At 31.2% G+C, this 27,341-nt stretch overlaps 1 protein-coding gene across 1 annotated transcript in view; it reads right to left on the bottom strand.

Moving 5' to 3' along the window:
* LOC145335170 (low density lipoprotein receptor adapter protein 1-A-like) overlaps positions 1-26,123 on the bottom strand; it is a 49,011-nt gene extending 22,888 nt beyond the window's left edge. Inside the window, exons 1-4 of the mRNA XM_080180900.1 lie at positions 25,971-26,123; positions 18,971-19,039; positions 11,343-11,440; positions 10,612-10,664 (exon numbers count right to left, since the gene is read on the bottom strand). Coding sequence (XP_080037026.1) covers positions 10,612-10,664; positions 11,343-11,440; positions 18,971-19,039; positions 25,971-26,037 — 287 coding nt within the window. The 5' untranslated portion in view covers positions 26,038-26,123. The remainder of the gene's footprint in view (positions 1-10,611; positions 10,665-11,342; positions 11,441-18,970; positions 19,040-25,970) is intronic.
* Positions 26,124-27,341: the final 1,218 nt, after the last annotated feature.

Here is a 27,341-nt window from a genome sequence, read left to right as displayed (position 1 = left end):
AAAGAAAATCTAATATCAAACTTGAAGATAGGAAGCTTTGGATAGGGTTGAAACTACCTAACTTGCATTTATTGTGTTGAAACCAGGGTTTAGCATTATTTCAAGCTTTTTTTACTCAACACTTATCTTGAAGACAGAAAAATACCATAGATTTAAGCCACTTCTTGGTGTACTATTCAGTGGTCATATATTCTTGGCTAAATTAAGAAACCATCTAAATAACAAAGTTTTAATTCAAAAGTAAAGAAGTAGCAGTGTGACCTACATATAAACTGCATGATTAAAGGAAAGAAAATAAAACAGTTTCTTTTTAAGCACTGCAGTAAAGATAAAGCTAGAATAATAGAAATGCTCCATTTACTGAAAATGGTACCTCTTTGTTTTCCTCCATATAGCCAATGTTTTCATTGAAAGACCCTCTTCTGAGTTTCTAGATGATTTGACTGACAACAACAGTAGGCCCAAATGATGGAAAGTTTATTTAATATGCTTGATTATTTCCTTTAAAAGGATGTTTTTGTAGAAAGGCCTAAAATGAAATGCAAAGGATATTATTGAATAATTTACTTTGTGTGTGGATGGGTTTAGTGGTCTGCACAATGTTAACCAAGTATTCAGGGACAAACTGATAGTTTAATACAATGGTTCACCCTTGGTATTAGCGTAAATGATAGTAGTTTGAGATGGACCACATAGCATTATACTAGAGATGATAAAAAGGTTACCTCCTGCAGCTATGTCTGGCAAGTGACACTAATAGTTTGAGTAGATGGAATGCCCTGGTCTGCAAACAGGAGTAACTCATTACCATGCAAGGTTAGGACTACCAGACAAATGTTCTGCAATCAAAGGGTTGCATTTTACCTAACGTATTAGTGGGCTATGACTTAAAGCATTCCATTACAAGTGGATGATTCCCTTGGGTACTTCAAGTATACGTAAAAGTCTTGTAAGTTTACTAAAAGCTGATGAAAAGTTTTAAATTATCCTGATTAAATTTCAGGCTAGCTAGCAAAAATCTTTAACACATATTCTTATCTATACTTAATTGTTATCATGCTTAAAATAAATTTCCATTTTTTTATTTAATACTTATATTTGCGATTACTTTTATTTAATGAAATCTTCCAATTTTTAACATTTACAAAACAGCCTGCTGTATTGCTTCAAGATCCATGACAGATCTATATAGGAAATAAATGTCTATAAATGAGCTCAAGTTTTCCAAAGGTCAGATGTTAAAAACTCATACTGGTTCAATAATCAAAAATAAACTCTCAATGACCAGAATGATAAGACCCATTATTTTACTCTATGAAGAATAAATTAAATTTTTTATTTCATGTTGCTATTCAAATTATATTGAAGTATTAAATTTCTATTCATAAGATAGAAAATTTAAGTTTATAATATAGTAAATCAAGGAAAACTAAGTTTTAATGTAATATGATACTAGCGACGCGCCCGAATGTGTTCAGATATTAAACTAAAATTTAACATTTAGCTAAATAGTTTAACCCTTTCAGGACGATAATTTTAAACAAAAAACAATAGGATCCTAAAATATTTTAAAGAAAGAGAGACAAAATTATAAATACGGTTTTAAATAAAAATAATGAAATTAAAATAAAGACGGAGAAAAGAGAAGTGAGAGAGAGGGACATTAAATCTTTAAAAAATGATAAATAACGAAACTTTAAAAGTCGTAGTAATCTTTATGAGTAACTTGATTTGTAGTACGGTTCGGAGAGAGAGAGAGATTGAGAGATAGGTCAATGGAAGAAATAAAATTAATAGTCGGGGATAGGTCAATGGAAGAAAAATGATTAATAGTCGGGAATAGGTCAATGGAAGAAAAATGATTAATAGTCGGGGATAGGTCAATGGAAGAAAAAAAGTTAAAAGTCGGGGATAGCTCAATGGAAGAAAAATGATTAATAGTCGGGGATAGGTCAATGGAAGGAAAAAGGTTAATAGTCGGGGATAGGTCAATGGAAGAAAAAAGGTTAAAAGTCGCGGATATGTCAATGAAAGAAAAGAAAATTAATAGTCGGGGATAGGTCAATGGAAGAAAAGAAAATTAATAGTCGGGGATATGTCAATGGAAGAAAAAAGTTTAATAGTTGGGGATATGTCAATGGAAGAAAAAAGTTTAATAGTTGGGGATAGGTCAATGGAAGAAAAAAGGTTAATAGTCGGGGATAGGTCAATGGAAGAAAAAAAGGTTAATATTCAGGAATAGCTCAATGGAAGAAAAAAAGGTTAATATTCAGGGATAGGTCAATGGAAGAAAAAAGGTTAATAGTCGGGGATAGGTCAATGGAAGAATAGGGTTAATATTCAGAAGTGAGATAACGTAGAATATAATTTTTTAGGTGGTGCCTGCACCACCGATTCACTAGTTATAGTATATTTACTTTATCTTCTTTCCTTATATCAATAAGTAATTAAGTTAATTGTTACTGCAATATCAATTTATATACATTTAATAATACTATATATGCATAAATGAATTAGCTTGAGCTATTTGCATTTATCAGGTTGGATTATGTGCTTGTACTTTTAGTTCTATACATAAATAATAAACAATTCCTCTTTAACTAAAAGTGGTCTGAAAACAAACACAAAAAGGTATTTTTAAGACCTTTTTAATAACAATTTAGTTTCAGCAGTAATTTTAGAGCACAATATGATACAACTCCTTAGTTTAAATTATTTTTAGAGGCTAAATAATGTGCATTAAAAAATAAGGATTATATTTCTAATAATGTTTAGAAAGGAAATGGCAGAAAATGGTTTTAGTTGAAAAATGTGCAATTCTGTCATAAGCAAGGCAGCACGCATATTATATCAACATGAACGAATAAGAGATAAGTAAATATAATAAATTTTAGTAGGCTGCCAAATGCAGTAATGAGGTATAGCCAACAAGCGGAATACATATCTATAATACAAAGTAGAACGATGTCTGTCCGTCTGTCTGTCCGTCTGAAGCTTAAGATCTCAGTAACCACTGAACCGATTGGGCTCTACTCTTTAGGGAATATACCTACTGGTCCTGTGATGGTTTTAAGCTATTTTCTTGGGGGGTGGGACACCCCCAACCCCCCCAAAAAATGAAAAATATCCCCCTCCCAAAAAAAAATTTTTTTTACTTTTTCTTTTTAAATCTAAAATACGAAAAATTAGGTTGATCAAACCTCTTGGGGCATAGCCCCTAGAGGCTAGGGGCGAAGCCGCTAGTAAACTAATATTTGAAGGGCAGGTTTGAAGGTTGTCAATTTTGCTTTTTTTGCAATATTACAGATCACATATAGGTTTCTTGTTTTTTTTTATAATTAATTTGGATGTTGGTATAAGCTTTAGAAAATGTATTGTAACCTAGGGTAGCTTCCAGCAATGCTTAATCTCTTTTTGGAAGGAGGTACAAAATCTTAACATCGGTGGAAATTAAAGTTTAGGGGGAGGAAGGAGGGGTAAAATGTTGCATGATTTTTTTAATTCCCACAAAATTTTTACCACATGGGTAAAATTTATATTGGAAAGGTGAGATTTCCCCACCTAAAAAAGTAAAATCCTTCAGTTACCTGAACCTAGGGCCTTTTTTACATTTTCCTTTATCCTGTATTAACAAAACATGAACCATACATTTGTTTCAATTTTCATATTGCATTGGAACAGCAACAATTATTCAAAAAAAGGTAGCCATGATCATTGATATTAAACAAATATTAAAAGAAACCTAATCAAAATTACTTCTTAATATCAAAATCATCCACCATCCTTGTTAGTAGACAATAATAAAGAGCGTCATTTTTTTCGCATTATTCTGTAAAATTGTGTGCAAGCTTCCAGTCAAATGCGCTTATTTGTTCAAACTGTTCTTAATTATGTATTTAATTATACTATGTGTTTAGTCAAAATAAAGTGCAGTTTGACCTAATAAGCGCATTTGAATGGAAGCTTGCACTCAATATTAGGAAATATTGCAAAAAATTACACTCTTTATAAAAAACTAGCAGCGACGCCCCTAAAGGCCTCTAGGGACACGTAAAATTCTTTCTTTTCAATCTATTTCAAAATAAGCTATTTACTAAAAATATTTTTTCGCCGATAGATAGTGTTAGATATGTTTTTAGCTAATTGCAAAATGTCCACAGGGTGGCGTTTTTTATATTTACATCGATTTCTCTAGGGGGGGTAGTGGTGGTGGTACCCTCCCCCAAATAATTATAAACCTTCCTGGGACTATCCTGTTAAGGAAAACCCGATCGGTTCAGCGGCTAGTGAGATCCTTCGATACAGACAAAAAAAGCTTACTACTTTAGATAATACTAGCGGCTACGTCCCTAGAGGCCTCTAGTGGCACTTTAAATGTTTGTTTTAAATAATACGATACCTATCTATATTATTTTCAAGTCTCTACAATACTTTACTATGCTGCGTTCAAGTCTCCTTAGGTAAAAAAAACTTTGATTTTTTGTGATTTCTCTTGGGAGGGTGGTGGTATCTTCCCCCAAAATAGTTACAAACCTTCTCAGGACCTATGAGAAGCTACCCTATAAAAGAGAACCCAATCGGTTAAGTGGTTAGCAAGGTACAAACAAACAGACAGACAAACAAACATCCTGTTTAATTATATGATATTAAAAATATCAAAAATGCTTCAAGAATGTTCAATTCTTATTGAATTATTTTTTGATTTCTACAAGTTATTTAGAATTGTTTTTGTTATTTCTTTAGAAAATACTATTCCCCATCTAAGATAACATTGTGCATGCATATATGTAACAAAACAGAAAGATAATTTCCAAAGTAGCACTGCAAGGATAAAAATTTTACAGAGGCAACAGGACACCTTGATAAATGCTGGTTTAGAAAATTAAAATAACAACCTGTATTAATTTTTTAATGACAGTGTTTTAGTAAAAAAAAAAGGATTAATTTTTGAGACAAAAGTAAAACAATTTTTTCAACAGCTTTGAATACACAAAATGTTGACTTAAACTGAAGAAACTGTTATTTTGGACAGATTATTAGAAAAGAAATATTTTAACTGGCAAAATATTGATCACATCGTGCACCCCTAATAGGGTTCAAAACAAATTAATGTTATTAAGTTAAGACAATTAAGTACAAAATGCACTTTTTAGATGAGTTATCCTATTAAGTTTCTCTGTGTTTCTACCAGTAGAATTCAGCCCTTAATGCCTTCAAAATGTTTGAAATTCCTTGTCCCTGGTAAAATGTAGGAAGAAAATTAGATTATTTTAATTAAATTTAATTCCAAAAAGTATATTCATGTTCACAAAATTAGGTTCAACACAGGGAAAAGGTAAAAGAAAAGAAAATTACTTTTTCTTTTTTCTTCTTTATGTAAATGTTTCTTTTTTGTCATACCATCTTTTCTAACAATTACATTTCTGTACTAATAAATACTTTAGTGTTTCATTCTTTATAAAATTACTAACAGCTGCGCCCCTAGAGGCCTCTACCCAGCATCTACAAAAGTGGTTTTGTTTCTTTAGAAAGGTTGTATTGACATGTCATTAATTTTCAATACGTCTTTTTTGTGACGTATTTAAAGAAAATGACTCATTAATATGGCCTTAATTGTTTTTTATTTGCCATTATTTTTATAAAAGAAATTACAAATAAATGCCTGATTAAATATAAAAATTAAGGTTGTTTCAATACGTCATATTCTATTTTTTCCACATATTAATATATGTTATAGAATTACATATTAACATCACAGTAAATAAAATAAATAATCAAAACGTCCTTTATTTGTAATAAGTCATCTTTATTAATTAAATAATTTAAATGACATATTGATAAATAAGGACACATTAAAATGATCTTATATAAATTTAAAAAGGAAATGGATCAAATAGTTACTGATTTTAACACCAGATGGCAGTTGAAATCACTAATTGTTTAGCTTTGTTTTCTCAATGTTTTGACCTTATTTTTATTTTGACAATTATGATTTTGTAATGAAATGAAGGATTTTAGTACTACAGACACCACTATGAATTTATATTTTAGTTCCTTTATGCATGTATATTATGAAAACTATTTTTTTTGGTGAGACCTTCTAGAAAGAATAGAACCATATATATAGGTCATGAAACTTTTCAGTAAGCAATGAAATAATAAAAACATATTATGTGTTTGATTCAAAATTGTTAGATTAATTTTAACCCTGAATTATTTCTACTATTTTGTTTGTAAGTAAATGATACATTACCAAATTTGGTAGCCATATTGTTTTTTTTGACGTTTTATAAAAATTCGACGTCTTAATGCAGCCTTAAATGATTTAAATTGAATTAAATTTAATCATTTTATTTACCATAAAAAATAAAAAAATATAATACAATTTTTAAAGTTTGGCAGCCATCTTGTTTTTCTGGACGTTTTAAAGGAAAAATTGACGTTTCAATGCGCCATTATTTAAGATAAAATGTCATTAAATTCAAAATATTGTTATTATTTATATTTTTTTGACGTTTTTATAAAGATAACGACGTGTTTTTGGTACACAATACGTCTTTTAAAAAAATTTTAAAAATATGAAACGTCATTTGTATAGTAATAAAAAAGTTACGTCATTAAGGACGTATTAATGCGACATGTTTCTTAAAATAATGCGATAAAAGTATATGCTGGGTAGAGGGAGGGTAGACATTTTTATAGGCGTGATTTCTTTTTGGAGAGTGGGAATAGTGTCTAACTTTTTATCTTTGTGACGTAACAAAAATCAAAGGATGAGTGGGGAGGTGGGAAAGGAAACCCCTAATTAAGAGATGGATTTTTGTTACGTCACAAAGATAAAAAGTTAGACACTATTACTAGGTTCGAGGGTGGTAGTACCCTCCCCCAAAATAATTAAAAACCTTTCCATGAACTTGGAGAAGCTATACTGTTAAGGAAAATTGTTTTAATTCACCGGGTAGCGAAATCCTTTGCTACAGACAAGAAAATCTTACTATTTTATATAATAGGCTTTTCTTAGCTCGAATTGCTGGTGATTGGTAAAAACCTAAACCCACTTTAGAAGTGTGTTTTAAATTCTTTTGATACATGAAGGGCTAAAGTTTCTGAAAGCAGTCCCCTCGTAGCCAACAGAACAGGAATTAATTCTATATTTTTTTATTTTTCTTTCTTTTTAAAACTGTTTATAATATAATATGATAACCATTCCTTATCCATGTATTAGTGGGAGAAATGTTCAAATTGAAATAAAACTTTTTACTATTAAAATTACTCAAAAAGGAAAATTTTAAATTACTTTCAGTATAAGAGAATTGTAAAATTGTTCATTGTTAAATTGAAATATTATATAACTAATAAGGAAACTTTTTTGCAGTTATTAAATTAGCATGAAAGAGTAAAAGTACCCTCATTATAAGAATGGGGTTTAAAAGAAGTCAATGTAAACCAGAGGTTATAAGTCAAATGATCAAGAAGGATCATAGAACTTCACTTTTATAGCAAGATATTTGTATATTCACATTTATTAGAATTTAGAAGTTTTTTAATAAAATTGATAGGTAAAACAAAACAAAACAATAGTTATAAAAATTTTAGGGTAAGCTAAAAAGGTCGTCATTACAATTTAGACAACCCCCCCCCCCCAAAAAAAAAAAACAGTGTAAATCAAAATCCTTAAAAATATTTTTTTCTTCAAATTAAGTAGCTGATATAAACCCTTGATATTCCAGACATCTACCTTATTATTACACTAGTCCCCAAAATTTTATAATAACATTTTCTTATTTGTTAACTTAACAACTTTGGGGACTTTTGATTGGTTGGTTTATAAAGTTAAGGGTTCAAACCTTTCAACCACTAACTTTAAGGTAATTTATGTATCATCATTAGTGATGTTCATCAATTTAACAGCCATTATCTTATCCCCTTTGATCCCTGAAACTTTATTGTATCAAAAAAATGATAATTTTATTAAACATTAATTAAATTCAATTTATATGATATGAAGTTTATTTGCTGTGATACTAAAAGATACAATGTTATGTAAATGTCAGAGAAATATTGATTCTTCAAACTTTGTACACTGTATTATCAAGGTAATATACTGTTTTATAAAGTAGTAAGGTGTTTTTTTTGTCTTAAGCTTAAGATCTCAATAACTCCTGAACTGATTTAGTTCCCTTTTTAGAAAAGCTTCACCATAGTCCCTGGATGCTTTAAGGTTATTTGATATTCATACCTAAGCTTGGTTTTGGTCTATTTTCTTAATTTCCTTACCCATTCGAATAAGGAGCTCTTAGATGCTTGGAGCGCAGCCGCTAGTATCCATATATAAAAGTAACAGGATGTCTTTCTGTCTCAGTTTAGCTTCTCATAAATCCATGGAATGTTTGTAACTAATTTTGGGAAGAGCACCTCAACCCTACAAAACGAAATTACTTGAAAAGAAATACCATCTCTCCTCCCAAAAAATTTAGTTTAAAATTTTTTATAAATAAAAAAAAATCTACATACCCTCAAATAGGTAATATTTTTATAAAAAAAGAAATAATCATATCAAATAATTTGTATTTAACATTCCTATTCCAATTTGACCAACCCACTGATATAGAAAGAGGTGATCAAAAAAAAATTGAGGTGAAATTCGTAAAAGGACTCAGGAAATCTTCTGCAAAAAAATAAAGGACCTAGGAAATCTTCTGCAAAAAAAATAAAGGACCTAGGAAATCTTCTGCAAAAAAAAAATAAAGGACCTAGGAAATCTTCTGCAAAAAAAAAAAAAAAAAAAAAAATAGGGGGGGATTTTTTTGTTTTTTGGGGGGGTTGGGGGTGTCCCACCACCCAAGAAAATAGCCTAAAACCACCACAGGACCAGTAGGTATATACCCTGAAGAGTAGAATCCAATCGGTTCAGTGGTTACCGAGATCTTAAGGGACAGACAGACGGACAGACGGACAGACATCAAGCTACTTTGTATTATAGATTTCCAGATTTAATTTGCCTCCTTTACATTGATTTTCCTGAAAGTTTATATGAGAAATTGCACAATTATATTTGCACCGTTTTTGCTTAAACAACATTGCAACAATTTAGGAGGAAGGAACAGATGTTCTGTAGAATATTTTAGAACCAAATTTTCTTTAAATTGAATATAATTACTTTATCAAAATTGATCATAAAAATTTATATTCAAACGATAAAAGTCTTTTGATAGAGACGCAACAAGGATTACAACATCCATAAATAGCAAAGAACAAAAAAATCATGGATGGGAATACGGACAAGGAGATTTAAAAATCATTTTATGATTTGTCAAAAGATAGAAATATCTATTGGAAAAAATAAATCATTCGTCTATCTTTAATAGTATCTGAGAAATTACTATAGCATTAAGGACTGACTGACAGACAAGGAGTAGCTTCGCTACTTAAAAAATATATGTTTAGAATGCTAATCCTAAGTTACAGCTGCACGTTTTTGGAAATTGCAAACCCCTGTTTTTTTGTTACATAGAGATTACCAACTATTAATTGGATATGTTTTCTCTGTACAGATAGATATAACTAAGAAAGTAATCAAGGATGACAACAACCATAAGTAGTAAAGCACAAACAAATCATGGATGAAAAGACGGACGAAGATAGTTATAGAGCAGATATCCATTAGTCATAAAGAAGAGAGAAAATGGAAGAGTATGATCGACAGATCGACAGCCAAAGATATTTGACTGGATTCTCCTTGAAAAAAGGATCTTTACCAAAAATATCAAACTTTCCCAAATAAGTTGATAACTTCAACTTTTTAGACATGAGTAAAGTCAAGATATTAAATAATTTTCCAGTATGGCTTCGAAATCGATTTATATCCGTTGGAACCGGTTCTCACCTATACCGAAAAATCATGTATAGCATCGCATTTTAGACAATATTCCACAATATTAAAATAAAAATAATAAAATTAATACCAATACTGGTTTTAATCTTACAATCTTTTTAATTTTAGTATCCGCAGAAAGCTGTCCATAATACGTTGCGCTTAATAACTTTTCTTAACACTGAACAATTTTCTTTACCCCAGAATATAGGAAGCACAATATTGGTTATCCAACTTTTAAGCTGTATTATAAAACTTTACCACACAAGTTGTACTTTTATTCAGGAAAGGATGGGACATTGGGCTGTTTATTACACTAGTCCCCAAAGTTTTATAATAACGTTTTCTTATTCGTTTGCTTAGCAACTTTCGAGATTTATTTAGAAATTTCATTGGTTGGTTGGTTCTTTTAGTTGGGTTTCCAAACGTTTTAACCACTCAATGTAATCTACAGAAGAGATAAATTTATTGTATCGTCATTTGGGATGTACATCAATTTATTGGTCTTTGTCTTATCCCTTCAGATCCCTGACTTTTATTGGCATTTTAAACATTTTTAAGAAACATTATTTTAGATTTTTATTTTTTTTTTAAATATAATTCTTAACAAATTATTTCAATTTTTTTTCAAAATAAGGGGGGGGAGGGCAGTTTCCGATCTTTGCTAGCACTTTAAGGAATAGATCTAGAATATAGTGCAGTTATTAAAATAATGTTATAAGTAAGTATAAATTCCTCGTAATGATATAGTCAGAGCCACGCGAACCAAAGATATGTCTTGCTTTCTAGCCTAGAATAGATAGATAGATAGATAGATAGATAGATAGATAGATAGATAGATAGATAGATAGATAGATAGATAGATAGATAGATAGATAGATAGATAGATAGATAGATAGATAGATAGATAGATAGATAGATAGATAGATAGATAGATAGATAGATAGATAGATAGATAGATAGATAGATAGATAGATAGATAGATAGATAGATAGATAGATAGATAGATAGATAGATAGATAGATAGATAGATAGATAGATAGATAGATAGATAGATAGATAGATAGATAGATAGATAGATAGATAGATAGATAGATAGATAGATAGATAGATAGATAGATAGATAGATAGATAGATAGATAGATAGATAGATAGATAGATAGATAGATAGATAGATAGATAGATAGATAGATAGATAGATAGATAGATAGATAGATAGATAGATAGATAGATAGATAGATAGATAGATAGATAGATAGATAGATAGATAGATAGATAGATAGATAGATAGATAGATAGATAGATAGATAGATAGATAGATAGATAGATAGATAGATAGATAGATAGATAGATAGATAGATAGATAGATAGATAGATAGATAGATAGATAGATAGATAGATAGATAGATAGATAGATAGATAGATAGATAGATAGATAGATAAATAGATAGATATAAATAATACTTACCATAGCAATTATTTTCCTGATGGCCTGAGCGGTCACCCTCTCCCCCGTATATTCACAAACTTCGGTACATCCCAGATATTTGGGGTAGAAGGTAACACCTAAAAAATAGCTAGCATTAAACACTATTCTATAATATGAAGTAGTTGGTTGGCTGCTCCTTTATATGAATTTTTCTTAGGGTACTTTGTGTATGGCTTGGGGAGGTTTTAGGCTATTTTTGTGACCTTGCCCTCCCTCACCTACAAGCTGTTATGTATTTGTTTAGTCTGTAAAGATGTGTTTCTTTCTTATTCTATGATATTTGGAAGTAAAAAATATGTAACAAAAATAGTCAGAGAGAGATTGAGCAATGGGCTGTTTATTACACTAGTCCTCAAACTTTGGCGACTTTTACTGAATTTTGAGTGTTTGAACGTCTCAACCACTAATTTCAGTCTTAAAAAGGGGTAATTTTGTGTGTCATTATTGCGATGTACATCAATTTACCGGCTATTGTCTTATCCCTTTAGATTTCTGAGTAAAATGATCTAAAAAAAGTGATGCTCAATTGTAAAAATATGTAAAAAAAAAAAACTTAGAGATCTAAAGGGATAAGAAAATGGCTAATAAATTGATTTACATCCCTAATGATAATACACAAAATTATTCCTTCTGTAGATAACAATTAGTAATTATAAACTTTGAACACTCAACTTAATGAACCAACCCATAAAAATTCACAAAAGTCCCCAAAGTTGTTAAGGCAACGAATAAGAAATTGGTATATTATAAAACTGTAGGTACTAATGTAATAAACAGCCCATTGTCCCCTCTCTCTCTTAAAATATTGCTACTCAACAGTGAAAATATTGCTGCTCAGTGCAGTGTAAAGTTGGTTGTCACCTTTCTATGGAAAGTTATTCAGACAAAACAGCCAAAATATAATACATTTTTTATCATTTAAGATCTAATTCACAAATTTTCATGAAGTTGGGATATTTTAACCACACCCTTTCCCTTAAGATAAAATTCTCCAATTCTAATTTACAGAAGAGGTTATTTCATTTACCATAATTGGGGATGTATTTAAATTAACGTTCATGTTTTAAACTTACATCTGTGTTCAACTGCATACTTATTAGCAGTAGTCTTCGTAATTCTAAATATGCAAAATGTAAATCTGCGGCTGTCGAGCCCTGATAAATTATCTAGAAGGAAAATTTTCTCAATAAAAGAAATAAAAGAAAGTATATTTCTTAGGTTATGATTGAATTTAGTTTAGCAGAACTAAACAATACATTTCCCTACAAGGAAAAAAGATAAGTTAAATAAAGATTATTTTAAATACATAAATAAAAAATCTTATGGAATCCATATGATAAACCACAAAATAGTTATAAATCTTCTCTATGAGAAGCTACCCTGTAAAGGAGAACCATATCGGTTTAGCGGTTAGCGAGATCCTTTTGTACAAACAGACAAACATCTAGTCACTTTATTATTTATAAGGATATTTTTCACTAGTGCAATGTTAGACTTATAACTTTATACTATTAATTTTTTACTTATTCTTTTACCCTTAACATTACAAGAATCATTAAGTTTACACAATAGTTTCTAGAAAAAAATATTTAGTATTATCCCTCTTAAAGATTAGTAGTTCTTACACCCCCCCCCCCCGAATTATTAAGTTTACACAATAGTTTTTAGAAAAAAAATATTTAGTATTATCCCTCTTAAAGATTAAAGATTAGTAGTTCTTATAGCCCCCCCCCCCCCCCTAGAAATATTAAGTTTACACAATAGTATTTAGTATTATCCCACTTAAACATTAGTGGTCCTTATAGTCCCCCCCCCCTCCTCTAAAAATATTAAGTTTACACAATAGTTTCAAGAAAAAATATTTAGTATCATTCCTCTTAAAGATTAGTGGTCCTTATAGCCCCCCCCCCCCTCCTCTAGAATTATTAAGTTTACACAATAGTTTCAAGGAAAAATATTTAGTATTATCCCTTTTACAGATCAGTGGTCCTTACACCCCCCCCCCCCCCCTCCCGAATTATTAAGTTTACACAATACTTTTAAGAAAAAATATTTAGTATTATCCCTTTTACAGATTAGTGGTCCTTACACCCCCCCCCCCCCCTAGATATACCACACTTTTCTGGGATCTTGCCAAGTCAAGTATCAACTGTTGGGAATATCAAAGAATGACTCCATGCAAAATTTGGGCTGGATCCGGCCAAAACCGGCCGTGAATTTTATAAAAAACCGGTTTTTTCCGGTTTTTAGGGGGTATCTGTAAATCGATTCATCTGGAGCAAAACCGGTTGGAGGTACAAAAAATTTTACTTCACATGAAATTTAGCCAATGTAATTGCCTACAAAAATGTACTTCATCATCAACTCTTTCCCCTCCTAAATGTCCATTAAAATCTCGGAAACGGCAAAAATCGCCAAAAATCACGCCTTCGGCGGCGAATAACGGCTAAACGGTCAGCCGGAGGCGAATGAAACATAAATAAAGAAATGTCCGCCTCAAAAAGTTGTTCAACATTAAAGATTTGCTTGAAGTCTCTAAAACGACTCCTTCCCCTCCTTTAAGGGGAAAAAATGAAAAAACGTGATTTTCAATAGTATGCCCACTTCGTGGGTGTGGGGGGCACTGAACCTGTCACCCCAGGGTCACCAAATATAAAGTCTAGGCAGCCCACAATGCTGAATTTTCACCAAGTGAAAGTCTTGTGTCATTATCTCTTTTGAGAAAAAAGTTATTAATTAATTAAAATTTCAAATTGTGATTTTTTGATGGATTTCTTTGATGAAATGACAGGCCAGTCAATTTTTAGGCCATTTTTTGCGGTTTTTAGGCCGTCACGCCCAAACGGTTTGAGATAATCTTACAGGACCTTTTGCCCAACCTAAGTCTGGTTATTTGTGAGGTCTAGGAAAAAAAATCAGACTTACGCAAAAGATTATAATTATAATCTTTACACAGAAAAATGGCACGAGGTGAGTGATAGAGGGGGCAAAATGAGACTACCAGCGATTTTTGACGGCGCGCAGCGACGTCGTGCTTCATCCAATCCGGAATTTTTTTTTTCTTATACCTCACAAATAACCAGACTTAGGTTGGGCAAAAGGTCCCGTGAGATTATCTAAAACCGTTTGGGCGTGGCGGGCCAAAAACCGCAAAAAATGGCCTAAAAGTTGACCAGACTGTCATTTCATCAAAGAAATCCATCAAAAAATCAAAATTTGAAATTTTAATTAATTAATAACTTTTTTCTCATAAGAGATAATGACACAAGACTTTCACTTGGTGAAAATTCAGCATTGTGGGCCGCCTAGACTTTATATTTGGTGACCCTGGGGTGACAGGTTCAGTGCCCCCCACACCCACGAAGTGGGCATACTTTTGAAAATCACGTTTTTTCAGTTTTTCCCCTTAAAGGAGGGGAAGGAGTCGTTTTAGAGACTTCAAGCATCTCATTGATGTTGAACAACTTTTAGAGGCGGACATTTCTTTACTTATGTTTGATTCGCCTCAGGCTGACCGTTTAGCCGTTTTTCGCCGCCGAAGGCGTGATTTTTGGCGATTTTTGCCGTTTCTGAGGTTTTAATGGACATTTAGGAGGGGAAAGAGTTGTCAAATCAAGTTAATGATGAAGTACATTTTTGTAGGCAATTGCATTGGCTGAATTTCATGTGAAGTAAAATTTTTTGTACCTCCAACCAGTTTTGCAATCGATTTACAGATACCCCCTAAAAACCGGAAAAAACCGGTTTTTTATAAAATTCACGGCCGGTTTTGGCCGGATCCGGCTCAAATTTTGCATGGAGTCATCCTTTGATATTCCCAACAGTTGATACTTGACTTGGCAAGATCCCAGAAAAGTGTGGTATATCTACCCCCCCCCCCCCCCTCCCGAATCATTAAGTTTACACAATAGTTTCAAGAAAAAATATTTAGTATTATCCCTCTTAAAAATTATTTGTCCTTACACCCCCCCCCCCCCCGAATTACACAATAGTTTCAAGAAAAAATATTGAGTATTATCCCACTTAAACAATAGTGGTACTTACAGCCCCCCCTATATAGAATGATCATGTTTACACAATAGTTTCAAGAAAAAATATTTAGTATTATCCCTCTTAAAGATTATTTGTCCTTACACCCCCCCCCCCGAATTACACAATAGTTTCAAGAAAAAATATTGAGTATTATCCCTCCAAAGATTAGTAGTTCTTATAGCCCCCCCCCCCCCTTAGAATTATTAAGTTTACACAATAGTTTCAAGAAAAAATATTTAGTATTATCCCTTTTACAGATTAGTGGTCATTACAACCCCCCCCCCCTCGAATTATTAAGTTTACACAATACTTTTAAGGAAAAATATTTAGTATTATCCCTCTTAAAGGTTAGTAGTACTTATAGCACCCCCCCCCCCCTCCCCCCCGAATTATTAAGTTTACACAATAGTTTCAAGAAAAATAATATTTAGTATTATCCCTCTTAAAGATTAGTAGTTCTTATAGCCCCCCCCCCCTCTAGAAATATTAAGTTTACAAAATAGTATTTTGTATTAACCAACTTGCATTAGTAGTGACGCAGCTACAATTATTAAGTTTTTTTTTTCGTTTCTCGCCAATAATGAACTAATAGGAATTATTTACAATCATCTTAGTTTTAGTGAAATAATTTACTTATGTTTGCAACAAATATTTTAGAAAATGGCGGTCTTCGGCGGTAGCGTCAGTAACAACGCCATTTTTAAAAATTCCTAGTGCTGTAACTATTTACATTATGGCTTCCAAACCGTTTAATATCCGCTGGATTAGAACTGGTTCTCAGTTATACTGAAAAATTATATATAGCATGGTATTACAGACAATTTTCTACGCATAGTAAATTAAAATCTTAAAATTTTTCCATCTAATATCCGCGGAAAGCTGTCTATAATATATACGATGCGATAAATAACTATACTGAGTTCCTTTGATTTGTTTATTTTATTAAGATGGCACTTACTCTAACTTCCCTTTAAATTCAAGTCTGAAGTTTTCATTAAACACTTTGGTAGAGTCTAACTAACAATAATTAATCAATAATTAACCATTTCTAGCCCCTGCGGTAAGATTACCCTGCAGGGATCTCTAAATGCTTAATTAACCTAACCAAATATGAGCAAAACAAAAATGTTCTAAAGATTTTGTTTTAATTACTGAGATTTCTATGAGAAAAATATTGAAAGCTTCCTATGAAAGACAGAAGTGAATATTTTTTCTCCAATTTTTCAGTCTGCATTTTTCAAGTATTTTCAGGATAGTGTAATATAAAAAGCTGTTTTTTTTGTAAACTGTCCGCTAATTCAAAGAAACTGGTAGAAAACCAAGAATGATAAATATGTTGAAATAACTGTCAACCAAATAACGTCGAAGTTGATAATTAAAATCTTAAAATTTTGTTTTTAACCTATCTTTTACTTTTGGAAAAGTTTTAAAAAGTATTCCCTTGAGCTCGGCAGCCGCATTCGTAGCAGTTTAAAAGCCGCTAAACATAACAGCTATAGATTCAATCCGCAAGTAATTTGCCCTTATCTTTACATTATTATCTAACATTCTCAGATATCTCTTAAGGTATAGGCCGATAGTCTATAAATCAATGTAACCCGCCATCATGATATCAAAATACTCATTATTTAGATTTAAATTATTGTATAACAAGCTTTGATTTTGTTACTTTGTTTAGACCACTTACAGCTAGGTTCATATAGACACCAATTGTTTTTAAGCCAACGAATGTCAGAAAGTGTTTAAACCCATTCAGTTCAATAACGCGGCTGCCAAGCCCTGTTATTTTCCCTCTTCTCTTAGTTTTTAGTCCAAGTGGTTTAACTTTACTAAACTTAAAGATTAAGTTGTCCTCTAAAGAACAGAGATAAAGATAAGAAATAGTTATTTATCGCATCATATTATAAACAGCTTTCCGCGGCACATAATATGTACAATTATACGGTTAAACCCATCTTTTTGCCCCGAGATGCCGAAGGAACGGACTTTGAAAAAAACTCGTTTTAATCTTACGATTTCACACTTTTATAATCGTAGAAAACTCGATATAATAAGATGCTATACATAATTTTTCAGTATGGCTGAGAACTGGTTCTAATCCACCGGACATTTCCATCGATTTCATACAGATGCGTGCTAAATGGGGGGAAAATTAAGGGGTTGGTAAAACCTCATGGCGTTCCACCACTTAAAAAATCTATCTGACTAATAGATCATAATGCATAAATACTATCATACTAATACGCTACTGATTTCATATTTTGTTAGATATTACATTTTGAATATTTTTATTTGATATATTGTGGGTTAGATTAGCTAAATGAAAAATCCTTATTCCAGACTTCCTTTTAGAGAGTGTTTGTAATTTGTCATGTCGTCAAATTTGACAAATTGTAATAAAACTTTAAAATTAAATTTTGGGCTTCTTGAGGAAAGGGTTGTTTTTTTTTCCCGGCTGCAATTTATCTAAGAAAGGAGGAGGTACCCTTAACAAAAAAAGGTTATAAATATTTCTTGGACCTATACGAAGCTTTATTGTAAAGGAGAACCATGTCATTCAAGTGTTACATAAGGGTTGGAAAAGTTTTAGGCTATTTTACAGGTTGGCCTTTGTAATATGTCTATCCCTTATTTATTTTTAAAGCGAAGCTTTTCTATAAATAGGGTTGGTCCGTCCGTCCGTAACGATAAGCTCTTCGACATTTTAGAATTTTTCTATCGATTGCAAACTTTACATGATGATTCCTATAACAGTTAGGTACTATTTAGAAAGCATGGCAACTCTATAATCGTTACCAGAATGTCCTTCCGTTTAGATCATGTTGATATTTTAACAAAATAATTTTACAATTTTCTTATACATCTGATTTATTGAATACTGATTTCTAGGATAACAAAGTACAATATTATAAGCGAAACATCTTTAAAATCAAGTCCTAAAAATGTAAGTATGTCCTTTCAGTATAGTATCCTATAATAAACAGGTTTGTAACTAATTTACTTACAATTTTGTTTTGAAAAAATACATTTATATTCTGCTCATTTAGTTCTGACACTCTACAAGAGTTAATGTTCTTTAGTCCTACCGTTTGAGAGCTTCGCTTTTTATGGATGTTGTCATCCTTGTTTTACCAAGATATATAGTGTTTGTGCTATACAAAATATTCCATCCATAAGTGTTAAATATAGTTATAAGTACTTCTCTTGTCCTTCTCAAGATTTCTTTTACATACAAGCATATACATCCAAAAATATTATTATTAACAAAAAATATATTTTTAGAGGAACAAGAAAACTTTTGTCCATAAATAGCGATGCAATAACAATCTCACAAAAAAAGAACAGTAAATTTATGCATTTTTTTTGCAAGAAATAAAAAAATATATCAGCTGTTTAGTTTAGGTAAGCTTCACACGTGTCCCGAGATGGTTGAAGGCTCTTTTACTTTTATACAAAAGTTTTGGTATGGTAATAGGCTTTTTTGCTCTATCAGATGCTAGGATCACAGCTACAAGTACTTGGATAAAAGTACAGACATACCCTAATCATAAAGTAGCTGAGTTACTAAAAATTACCTTTGCTGAGCAACTCAGGACCAAGATTTTCATAGTTGCTGTCGCCAGCTTTTACTTTTTCCTCCAGTTCTGAAATAAACAAAAAATTAGTAAAATTTTCAGCAAGTAACAGGATGAGTGTCTTTCTGTGTGTCTGTACAAAAGATCAAAAGACTAAAAACCGCAGGACTATCATTTTCAGTGAAGCTACTTATAGGTCTCGGGAAGGATTCGATTGATTTTTTTTTTTTGGGGGGGGGGGTATCTTCAACCTTCCTAGAGATATGAGGGAGATAGTCTTCAGGATTTTTTTTTTAATTTTGAGGGGGTGGAATAATGGGTTTACATTTTTTTTTTTGGGGGGGGGGGTAAACAAACCCATCCCCCCCCCTTGGGAGTTACATACAAATTAAGAAATATACAATTCAGAAAATTCCTAGAAAATTTATCAGCTACCAAAGGTAGAATTCAGAATTCATAAACTAATAATATAATAAAAGGCTTTTAAATGTACGATATATTATTGTTCCTTTTTTTGTGATTATTAACATAGGAATTTTACTTTTTTTTAATCCACTTGGGAGATAGTAAAGTTGTGTTGTTGAATTAGGAAAATCTTTAGATGTGGCCCACAGGGGTGTGCCCTCAATTCCACAAAATATATCACATTCTTAAACCACCAGAACCGCAGATTATTACTACAGCACAAACCAACCATTATATGTAGTTAAAATAAACAAATATGATATATTAAAAAAAACATTCCTATAATTGCTATGGTTAGCTACTGGCATTAATCGTAAAAGTAGGGGTAATAACTTTGACCATAAGATGTTATTAATCATTATGTACAGTTGGGACCTTTAGACAAGGGCAGTGCAGTCAAATGGTTAGTTTTCTTTAAAACGTTGGTCAAAAATTATTTAGATCTTGTATTGGAATACTGAAAAAAGATCTGGAGGGACCTAAAGTGATAATACAATGGACGATAAATTGATATACATCCCCAATGATGATAGACATAATTACTCCTTGCATAATTTTAAAATATTGATTGAAAAGTTTGGACACTTCTAATTCTAACCAACCAATCACAAGTACCAAAAATTTTGAAGCCAAACAATAAGTTATAGTGGTTATACAACTTTGAGTATAAGTGTATTTTTAAGTCCAATATTCCCTCCCTCCAAGCCTTGTGAGTTTCATTATTCAACACTTTATCAGTAAACCGAACATATAAATTAACAATTATTAAATCGTTCCGGCAGTTACTGAGACATTGAGCTGCAGACTGGCACTCCCACAGACATACAGAGAAGCATCGTGTTACTTTATATATTTAACTAGTGACTGTGCCCCTAACATGTAGGAGCTCTGCATGTAGGGTTTAGGAGGGGACAGAAAAATAGCCTTAAACCTAAAAATAAAATAGTCAAAGCCATCCGGGACCTATGTGAAGCTTCCCTTGATGGAGAACTTAATCGGTTCAAGAGTTATTGCAACCTTAAGCTTCAGACAAAAAACATTACTACATTATATAATAGGATAAGGAAACATTATGGATATAACAATGTGCAGAAGTTAGTGCGCACCAGTCCAAATACAATTACACTAACTAGAAGAAATAAATTTACTTCTTTTCTTTTTTTTCAACGACTAAGTTATATAAAATTAGTCCGACCGTACGTCCGTAACTAAAAGAAATGACCAAATATTTAGGCCTGTTAGATTCACCATATATAATTCGAAACTTTGAATGAATTTTTCGGTAACAATAAGAAATGCTTTTGAAGGCGTAGCAACTTTATTAACACTACTACTATTATATAAAAAAAATAAAAAGTAAATTTAATAAATTATTTTTTTATCTATTAGTATAGTACTTCTAAGCCGATAAATAACCACGAATAATGAAATAGATATAATAAAATTTAATTAAGAATCAATCTTAAGTATTCATTTACCTATCCGAGGATAACTGTCTATAATACGATGCGATAAAATCTATTATTTCCTATATTTTTAGATTTACTAATGTAGAAATGTAGAAAATATTTGCTCTTAAAAAAGGTTTATTTACTCAAATTTCTAAAACCTAAAAGGGATTAAAATTAAATCGTCTCTTCTTTGTAAACTAAGATGCTCAAGTGTCCTTAGCAAATACTTAAGAATCATTCCTGATAACGCAAGTATATTAACCCTCCCTTCCCCCCTAAAAAATAAATATTAATAAATCTAATCATAGACTTATTAAGGGGCTCATCATTTTTTACGGTATTAAAATGTATAACTATAAAATAAAAAGATTTTTAAAAACTAGTTCTTTTAAAACTTTCTAAAGTAATTTTTTTGGGCATTGTACTCTTAAAACTTACGTACATGTTCGGTCTACTGGATTAAAGTAATCCATCACACAAAAAAATCTATTTATAATTTAGCTAAGACACGAAAAAAAATTATAAATTCTGTCTTTTGTAGGTCATCAGAGGGAGAGGAGACAATGGGCTGTTTATTACACAAGTCCCTAAAGTTTTATAATAATGTTGTTTTATTCGTTGACTTAAAAACTTTTTGGACTTTAGTGAATTTAGATTGATTTATTCGTTAAGTTGAGTGTTCAAACGTTTAAACCCTTAATTGTGATCTACAGAAGGGGTAATTTTGTGTATCATTATTGGGGATGTGCATCAATTTATGGGCCATTGTCTTATCCCTTTAAATCCCTGAGAGAATATAATTATACACTTAGAAAGGGGGGGGGGGGTTGTGCTGTAAATTAATTTAACTATACCTGTCCCCTTCCTAGTAAAAAATTAAGTTTTTGCACACAATAGAAATTATTTTGTACTTTTTAAACTTTTATTTTGTTCACCAAGTTTTTTTTTGTTTGAGGAGTGAAGCTTTTATATAATTCATCTTATATAATTTGTATATTAAACTGAATTCAAAGTATATTTTGCCCACAATCTCTCTGCCAGTCAAAATAACATATATAACATTTAATATAAAATTGTAAGAGGAATAATAGTTTTTTTTCTTCTGGTGTGTAATCGCTTCCTGCATAATAACTTAGACATGTTAGAATCGCTCTTCCGATTTCAAACTATGCATTAATTAGGAAGTATCTTGAAAGTGTAGCAACTCTATAATCATTACAAGAAAGTACGTTATGACATGTAAGATCATCCACATCAAGCATCTTACTATTCATCAAATTATATAAAGTAGTAAGTTTTTTTTGTTTGAAGCTTAAGATCTCAATAACTACTAAACTGATTGGGTTCTCTAATATAGGTGATTGTTTAGGCTATTTTATTTTCAGATTTTTATAGCCCCTGTCTGCCCTTCGAATAAAGAGCCCCAGGTGCTAGGGAAGTAATTGCTTATTTGCAAAATGACTTAATATCATAAATTATTTGTTTAATACAAAAGCTTGCCATTTACATTGTTTAATTGTCTGATTTGTTAAGCTTCGCGTTTTTGGATGTTGTCATCCTTGTTTAATCCTAGAAATGGAAGTTAACAATCTCCTCTCCCTGTTGAACTGTTATACTGTTGTTATATCGTCATCAGACATTAAATTGCAAGAAAACTTTTCTCCTATTTCTAACCATTAACATTTACATTACCAATCAAAAACTACTGTGAAAATAAGACGAACCCCGCTACTTTGTTTTCTTACCAGATCCAAACGTCGTAATTGTAAACAACATGACTGACATACTATCGACATGTCATTATTCTAAGTATATTAATGACTTTAATTCTTTCGACTTTTCATCACTAAATACTAATGGTCATGACTGATATATCAACAACATATTTTTTTTGTAAAATCAAAGCATCGACAATAAAACGTTAAATAAAAGTAATCATGGATGATATCAGGGGCGTCAAAGCTTTTTTTATTTGGGGGGGGGTGGTAAATTTTTTTAAAGGTGAGGGTAATTTGTATTGGAAGGGGGGGGGTAATCACCCCTTTACCCCCCCCCCCCCTTGGACGTCCTAGGATGACAAATTACCGACCAAACTGCATATAAAAACTTTTGAAAATGGCTCATTGTCTACATAAATATATTAAAAATGATTGTCAACTTAACGTTACGAAGTTTAACTGGTTTCAAAAATGAGGATATTGCAATTCATTTTTACAATGTCTGCTTTATGCAGGGATTTTAATAAGACAATGGATGATAAACTATTGTACATCTCCGATGATCAGAAACAAAATTATCCCTTCAACGGATTAAAATTATTTGTTAAAACGTTTGAAAGTGGAAAAGGATTTTACAACCCTCCAAACAAATATTTAAAAAAATGAAACTTATAAAATTTTTGGGTAAGTTTCAAAGATATTATGGAAGGGGGATATACCCCCATTTAAATTTTTATATTTTTAAAAAATTTTGGATGGAAATCTATGCATTTTCTTTTAAAAAGGGGGGGGGGGGCATGTTTCTCCTATCCTCCTCTTATATGTCCTCATAAAATCGAGAATAATAAAAAAATAAAATATTATGAAAAAAATTTAAGAGTCATAATACCTTATCCCTGCTTTAAACCGTCTGTTGACCTATTTTTTGTTTTATTCAATTCAATTGTCTTTTTCCATGAAAATAATATTATTTTTATTGTTTTTTATTCTTTTTTATAAATCTTATTTTTTCAATATTTAGTCAAATAGCATGAAGAGACATAGAAATAATAAAATGCTAATTAAAAAAAATGGAAAAATCCAATTAAAGAGGAAACAAGGATGACAACATCCATAAGTAGCGAAGAACAAAATTTCGTGGATGGGACTGACGGTCATTGTTATTTTCTTCAAACGACGGGAAATTTAATTTTGATATCTTTAACTGAAAAAATTTTGAAAATCGATTAATAAACACCAAAGATATGGGGGAAAATGTAAAAAATATAAAAATAGCCAAAAACCTGCAAAAAGGCAGTCTGACCGTCATTGTTGATTTTTTCAAATGACCAGAAATTTAATTTTGATATCTTTAACTGAAAAAATTTTGAAAATCAGTCCATAAACACCAAAGATATGGGGGAATATGTAGAAAATATAAAAATAGCTAAAAACCTGCAAAAAGGCAGTCTGACCGTCATTGTTGTTTTCTTCAAACGATGGGAAATTTAATTTTGATATCTATAACTGAAAAAAATTTGAAAATCGGACCATAAACACCAAAGATATGGGGGAAAATGTAAAAAATATAAAAATAGCCAAAAACCTGCAAATAGGCAGTCTGACCGTCATTGATGGTTCTCAAAACGACGGAAAATTTAATTTTGATATATCTAACTGAAAAAATTTTGAAAATCGGACCATAAACACCAAAGATATGAGAAAAAATGTGGAAAATAAAAAAATAGCCTAAAACCTGCTAAAAAGCCGTCCGACCGCCATTGATGTTTTATAGTTAATTGTGCTCCTTAATGAAGGGAATGTTGTCAAAAAATTTCAGCATTCTATCTTTTATAGGAGCTGAGTAAATCCCATTTCCCCCATAGCGTTACGGACTGACGGACTGACGGACGGACGGACGGACGGACGGACGGACAAAGCGAATTATAGAGTAGCTTCGCTACTAAAAATATGAGCTTATAATTGTCAAAGAAATGGAAGGATCTAAAGAGATAAGTCAATGGATGTTAAATTAATATATATCCCCTTCTGAAGATTAAAATTATTGTTTAAAAAGTTAGAACATTACCAAATTCGAAACCAACCAAACAAAAATTCAATAAAAGTAACCAACGTTTAAGCGCCAACGAATAAGACATTGCGGTTATAAACTTTGGGTACCAGTGTAATTTACAGTTCAATATTCCCTCCCTCCCTTTTCAACGACAGGAATTGAATAACGCAATGATCAAATGCTTGGCTTACTTAAAAGTGTATATAAAATTGTATATTATTTACAAAATTAGATAAACTTAAATCATATTTCTTTACTTTCTTTCTATCGTTCTATCCCAAATGATAAAATTTCTTAATTTTCAATTCCTGTTTATAATATCTTAACAATTGTATTCCATGAAAAAATAAGAAAAGTATTAGTTTTAGGTCTGTCAATAGTGAATAGAATGTCATTTTGTAAGCCCTATTCTGCTTTTTTTGTTTTTTTTCCACAGATTTTAAAAGCACACAATACTGGTATAATCCTTCAAAACGGGAATAACAACAATATAATAAGTAAATAAGATACTCTACAAGTTCTCTATTATTTGTCTGGCTGCCCCCCTAGCCCCCCCCCCCCCCCCCCAACCACAAAAAATAAGAAGAAAATTGTCATTGGGGGGGTAATTAACAAAATTTTGGGTGGGAATTTTTAAAAGTTTACTTTATTTGTTAAAACCAAGGACTTAAAACCTTTGAGCGAAGCACCCTAACATAAGGGTAAAATCTAATACATTTCCAAAAAAATATTTGGGGTGTAATGGTCTAACTTTACTTTGATGGGAAAATACCATGATACTAAATGTCAAAAGAAATGTGTTTTTCTTCCAAGTAATAGCAAAAGTAATTGCATTTTTCAGTAAAAACAAATCACGAATAATGTGTTCCTTAAACCTTATTTCCCCTAACTACCATTTTTCTTATCAATATTGCTTTGCAGTAGCGCAGCTACTTTCTAATTATGGTATGTCCTTTATTCTCTTTCTACCCCTTTGTCTTTTTTTCTGTTTCCCTTTTTACCTTCTAATATTTTTGTATTCTTACTATTTTTTCCTCTCTCTATTTTTTTCTCTTACGTTCCCTTTATTTCTTATTCTCTATCCTTCTCTCTCCACTAAAGGTATAACATACAAACGGACATATATTTGTTTGGAAAATTTAAAGTGACTGTCTTGCACTTAAACCCCCATTCCGTTTTGTGGTGCATTAACCCTACGGGGATTCCCTGTACCCAATTTAACTTATCCTTGTTTAAACTAAAGTAATAAATAAAAAACTATCTCATTCACTTTAAGGGAAAACGACCAAAATGGCTTTAAATAAATGACTTACTTGAATGTTTAGGTGAATTTAGGGGAGAGTTGCGAATCTTTTCAAACAACCGGCTCATTTTCACCATTTTTATAACATGCAGATTTTTTCAAAAACCCGTTTCATTTTCAAAAGTTTGAAATTGGAACACTACTCTTTAGTCAACCATTGTTTTTTTCTGAAATTATGAAAACTTAAAAATCATAAAAGTTAAAATAGTCTTCATACATATTACTTGGTTAATATGATTTATATAGGTTTCTGTAGACTATTTGTCAAGAACTTGAAATATATGTCGGCCTAAATTTCGTTCAAATAATAATAAATCGAGACATAAAGAGTAAAAATATTATTTTTTGTCTGAAGCTTAAGATTTCTGTAATTACATAACTGATTGCGTTCTCCCGTCGAGGGAAGATTCACATAGATCCCGGGATGGTTTTAGTATATATTTTTTTAGATTTAAGCCTTGGGATGGCTTTAAGGTATTTTTCTGCCCCGTTATTACTTCTTTGAGTCCCTAGATGCAAGAGGCGCAACTAATAGAGTTAATGAATAAAATTTTATTTCTATTTGATACAATATTTTGAAGCTTCAATACTTGAATAATTGAATGTTTAAATATTTGTCTGATGTCCTATCCATAAAATCCTGAGTATTTCAATTTTCAAAGTTTGTTTTTAACTTGTGACATTTAGAAAATAATGACACAAAACATCACGAAATATCAGGTATCCTAAGGGATAAGACAATGGACAAAAAAAATAATGTATAACCCCAATGATATTAGTTGTGAACAATTACATTAATTTTAAAGAAAGTACCCAAATTTTTTAATACAATGAATACGAAAACGTGGTTATAAAACTTACGGTACTAGTGAGTGCAACAATAATTGGTCCAATGACGTCATATCTTGACTATGTTATGACGTGAATTGAGCCTATATTCAAAACCATCAAAAAATTGATTGTTATTATAAAACTTCATTGCCTTTTTATCATGTATCCATTAAATTTAAAAATAGAGTTAATTTATAAACAGTACAATACTACAATAGAGCCTCGTTTTTTCTTTAATAAAAGTTAAAGAATATCTGTGTGTCTGTTTGTTTTACCATGTGAAATCGCTTACCATTGGACCAATATGGTTTTCCATTGTAGTCAGGTATAAGGGATGGGAAACATAAGAAAATATTATTCCAGACCTATTTTCCAACTAGGCCTAAAAAACCAGTTACGGGATGGTGCAGTAGTTAGATTTGAAAACTATAACTAGAATGAAATAGCTAATTAAGTCCAAAGTAGATAAAGTATAGAAAAAATGCAGGTAGCTAACCTTAAGTAAAAATTGAACTTTTTATGACCCAATATGGCCAAATGGCTTTTGTTA

Source organism: Acartia tonsa, chromosome 13, assembly GCF_053477335.1.
Source record: "Acartia tonsa isolate MP-2025a chromosome 13, ASM5347733v1, whole genome shotgun sequence".
Lineage (NCBI taxonomy): Eukaryota > Metazoa > Arthropoda > Copepoda > Calanoida > Acartiidae > Acartia > Acartia tonsa.
This window is presented reverse-complemented; position numbering and strand designations above follow the sequence as displayed.